Source organism: Hylaeus anthracinus, unplaced genomic scaffold (assembly GCF_026225885.1).
Source record: "Hylaeus anthracinus isolate JK02 unplaced genomic scaffold, UHH_iyHylAnth1.0_haploid 11980, whole genome shotgun sequence".
In the NCBI taxonomy this organism is placed as follows: Eukaryota; Metazoa; Arthropoda; class Insecta; order Hymenoptera; family Colletidae; genus Hylaeus; species Hylaeus anthracinus.
In genome coordinates this window covers 772,404-776,871 of record NW_026534328.1, presented here as the reverse complement: position 1 = coordinate 776,871, position 4,468 = coordinate 772,404, and the positions used below count along the sequence as shown (strand labels likewise).

The window sequence follows — 4,468 nt, the reverse complement described above, 5'->3', positions numbered from 1 at the left end:
AGACAGATAAATGTATACAGACGGAAATATAGAGATAGACTTATACAGGTAGATTTGTATAATTAGAAATATACAAGTAGATTTGTACAGGTAGAAATATAGTTTGAAACATTCAGATAGATTTATATGTATAACCAGATACATGCTGATAGACGTACATATAGAAATATACGGCTAGATATACATATGCCAAAAATAACAGTATCATATTTCGTTCATCAAAATTTGTACGTCCTCGACAATCCTACTTTTCATCATTATCTTCAATATGCGTTTCAAAGACCTACTACCTGTGTTTGATCACAGATATACCGAAGGTGATGGGTTTGTAAAACGACAAACGAGCGCCTAATAAGTAATAACTAGACTGCGGATCTTTATGTAAAACAAAATCTTCGCGAATGTGCTTACAAAAATTGAACCTAAATAGAAATTTATTTTATTCTGCAAATATTATAACATGAACTTTATTTTCAATTTTTTCTACATATATTTTTGCATATTGCTTGCATTTTGTAGATTCCTGTACTTTTAAATTTCCTATAAATGCATAAAGATTCGCAGTCTAGTAATAACGGATTATTAGTGCCAATTACCACTGGTAGGGGTTCTTATTCTACCGAACCCTCATGAGGCAACCAAAAACGAAAATAGACAAACTAGCCCTTTCTAATGTGACTTTTCATTGAGGCAGGTACTCAAAACCCCCGTGACACTAATAGCCACTCGAACTTGCAAGGAGTGTGTTCATTTCTCTTGAGTTTTATATTACTGATAAAGCTAAAACAACATCATCAGGGGACGAGAACTCGCGACCTCCTTTTCATTAGTCACCGAAAGCGCCAAAAGAACGAAATTACCGGAAGCGTCAGTCACGTTTGTTTCATAAAGCAGGAAGCACGTTTCAGTCCCCCGCTGTGGCCCACGAATTAACCAGTCAGCTGTGATTGACGAGTATACGAGTTACCATTTGTTATTTAAGAGTGTTTCACATATTTCATTCATTATTTAAATAGCAGAAGCATAAGTAGCATGAATTGTTGGGACACCTATACAGAGTGTTAAAAAAAAAAGCATTCAATATTTATATGGTGTATAGGGTATTTATATAGTGTATAGGGCACACTGTACTGAGTAAAAAAGCTTTAGTAAACATAGGTCCAACGGTCAACTGTTTCTGAGATGTAAACATTTTTGTTTGCTAGTATCATGATTGCCTTATTACTGGGTTTTCGATGTTTATAGAAGATTTTCCACGTGTCCACCGCTCATTTCTGTACACAAAATTGAAAAAATGAAATTGACGAAATTGTCGGCACTTGAATGGGAACATTCAGAACGCAATTTATAAACACTGACATAAACATCGCATGCGATGGAAGTAAGTAAGTCAATCATGATACTAGCGAACAAAAAAGTTTATATCGCAGAAACGGTTGATCTTTTGACCTATGTTTACTAAAGCTTTTTTACTCGGTACAGTGTGCCCTATACACCATATAAATATTGAATTCTTTTTTTTGAACACCCTGTATAGCCGTCTTTGCGATCCACTATTACTCGGTGTATGACGACTATACCTGTCGTAGCTTAATTCTCACGTTATACACATAGGTGCGTGCTCTGAAAAGAGGACGCCACGGCCGACTGGTTAAACGTAGACTCCTTGCTTTCTCGATCTCTTGTCTCAGACAAATAAATATTCGAAAATGCAGTCAATAACGATGAGGTTGATTTAAAACAGTGCATCTTGGTTTGGTTACGAATTTGATTGTCGAGAATACCATCGATTACATGATCAACAACTTCCTCTTGTTCGATAAACACTTGATTTGCTAGTATCGTTTTGCATGCATATATTCGGCAAATCAGTTTCAGTTTCTTTCCACTTTCTGCTTCCAAATCCTCTGCGAAGTATCATCTTACTTGGACAATGGTCATAAGTTTCGTTCATTTCTTTCAATAGCTTCGGAAAAGGCATTCCTGTGAGTTCGGTACGCGAATGATACCATTTGTACGCGTTGCCCTTCAATCTGATGCAAACCAATATCTTCGAATCGTTGTCATTTATGTAGTTGATATATACAATGTGTGTAGTAAGTATTCGTACACTGGTCAATTCTTTTTTATAAACAATGACATTCTACATGTTACACAATCTCTACAATAAATGCAGTACAAAAAACAATAGTTATTTATATGTATAAGTTGCAAAATTAACAATAAAGAAATATAAATTGATAGAAATATAGAAGCAATAAGTATTCGAACAAATGTTAAATTTTCAAAACTTCATTAGAAAAAGACATGAAATTTACATTAATTTACATTAATCTATACATAATTAATACTTCGTGGGATTTAATTTTGATTTTATAATTGCTGCACCTCTTCTAGGCATTAGGTAAATTAACTAAATTTGATGTTATTCGGGATGGGATCTTCTTCCACTCTTGTATTAAAACATTTTTTAAGACTTCTTTACTGTAATTTTTGTGTTTCTAATTCGTACGAAGCTATAAACTGATGTATTTATGTTACAAATTCTACTGTAAATGGTTCGTCATAAGAATCGTACGAATACTTATTGCTTCTATACTTTTACCCACTTTTCGCATTTTTTTGTTAATTTCACAAATTATATTAACTAGTAAATGTTGTTTGGACTATATCTATTTTAGAGATTTCCGAGAATATGTAGAATATCATTGATTATAAAAGAAGAAATTAATAAACTACAACTTCGCAAAAGTTTTTTAGGAAATTGATCGGCGTACGAATACATTCGTATACACCTACACCCACTGTACGACGCAACAATATTACTTCTTGTTTTTACACATGATACGGAATGTTAGATCCGATAAATTCAACTAGCAATTCATTAATCATTTTAATGATCACTTTTTGGCGTACCGGCTCTCCATTTGCTTCCGAAGTTTTAATTCTCTCTCCACCAGAGCTGTATCTCTCTCGGTGCATTAAGTCTATCTTTCTTCTGAACTGTTCGACTGTAATCGCACTTGAAAATCATTGCATATTGCTTTTTTCTTCAATTGATATTTGACCAGTATTCTTCCCCAACGACTCCAACATCGAATCACCACTTGGATCTGCTGACATCAACCTCGATATTAACCTTAACACTTCAAGTGTGCCTTTCATGCACTACCCATGTACGGCGTTCTACTCCTAGTAGATTCTTAGAAGCCAAGATCCTTACACACTATTCGGGGTAAAACCTATGAAAGAGTAAGAAACAACATTATATTTTTGTAGTTTAAAATCTAATACTTAAAAACTTGCAAGTCAAAGTATGATGAGAATAAGTTGGAGTTGACGGATGATATTCACGATTACAAGTTGGAGTGTTTATAGGCCAGTCATATTAGACAATTTTTTTGCCAAACATTGCATAAAATACTGTAAAGTTGCATTTTTAATATGTTGTTAGGGACCACCTAGATAGTATAAATCTACATTTGCAGCCCTCGAAAACGTGAGCCAGCCGGGTTACAGCCGAAAAACCGCGAAATTTTCGCACTTTTTCTACAGAAAACCGCGACGACAGTATACTCATCATGGAGAGAAGACAGTATTTGTTGTAGTTACCATTTGTTATTTAAAAGTATGTTTCACTTATTAATTTGTGTAGCAGAAGTATGAGTGACATGAATTTTTGAGATGATCTAATAATAGGTAGACTGGAAAGTAATGTCGTTTCTTTTACAATAAATTCCAACAGATTTTTAATAAATTTCTATTTCTAATCAGTTATGGAATCGCCATCGTTATCAACAGCCTTTTGTCATCTATATTGCAAATTTTCAATGCCAGATCGATAAAAATCAACGAGTTGAGTGATAAACAAGTATTTAAAAATGACGTTACTTTCCAGTCCACCTAATATACATATAGCCGTCTTTGCCATCCAATATTACTCTGTGTTTGACAACTATACGTGTCGTAGCTTAATTCTCACGTTACAGACATAGGTAAGCTTAGTGAAGTTGGCACCTCCGAATCCAAATTTTGATAAAAATCAAATTGCATTCGTTTGTCCACGATTTGTCCAACCAAAATTTTCATTTGTCCACCACAAAAATGAAAAACAAAAAAAAATTATGTATTCTGCACCATGCAAATTTTTTTACGTTTTTCCATGAAGTTTCATTGTAAGCAATTTGTCCACGTTTGTCCAACCACAATTTTGATTTGTCCACCCTTCAGAAAAAAGTTACACCACAAACAAGCCATTTGAAGTCAACACACCTGTATAGACCTTTTTTAGGGTTTTCTTAAAAAATGTGTCTCACCACATTTTGTCCACTAATGTTTTACGTTTGACCAACAAGTACTTTTGTTTGTCCACCCCTCAGAAAAAAGATAAACTTCAATTAAGGAGAAGATGCAGCGATGCGCTCAGGCGCGTACAGTCCTTGTCAGTTTTGTAGTTATTGATTTACAT

At 34.2% G+C, this 4,468-nt stretch overlaps 1 protein-coding gene across 1 annotated transcript in view; it reads right to left on the bottom strand.

Moving 5' to 3' along the window:
* Positions 1 to 1,981, bottom strand: part of LOC128885254 (chymotrypsin-1-like) — a 50,022-nt gene extending 48,041 nt beyond the window's left edge. Inside the window, exon 1 of the mRNA XM_054139207.1 lies at positions 1,927 to 1,981. Within this exon, the coding sequence (XP_053995182.1) occupies positions 1,927 to 1,981 (55 nt within the window). The remainder of the gene's footprint in view (positions 1 to 1,926) is intronic.
* Between the last annotated feature and the right edge of the window lie 2,487 nt (positions 1,982 to 4,468).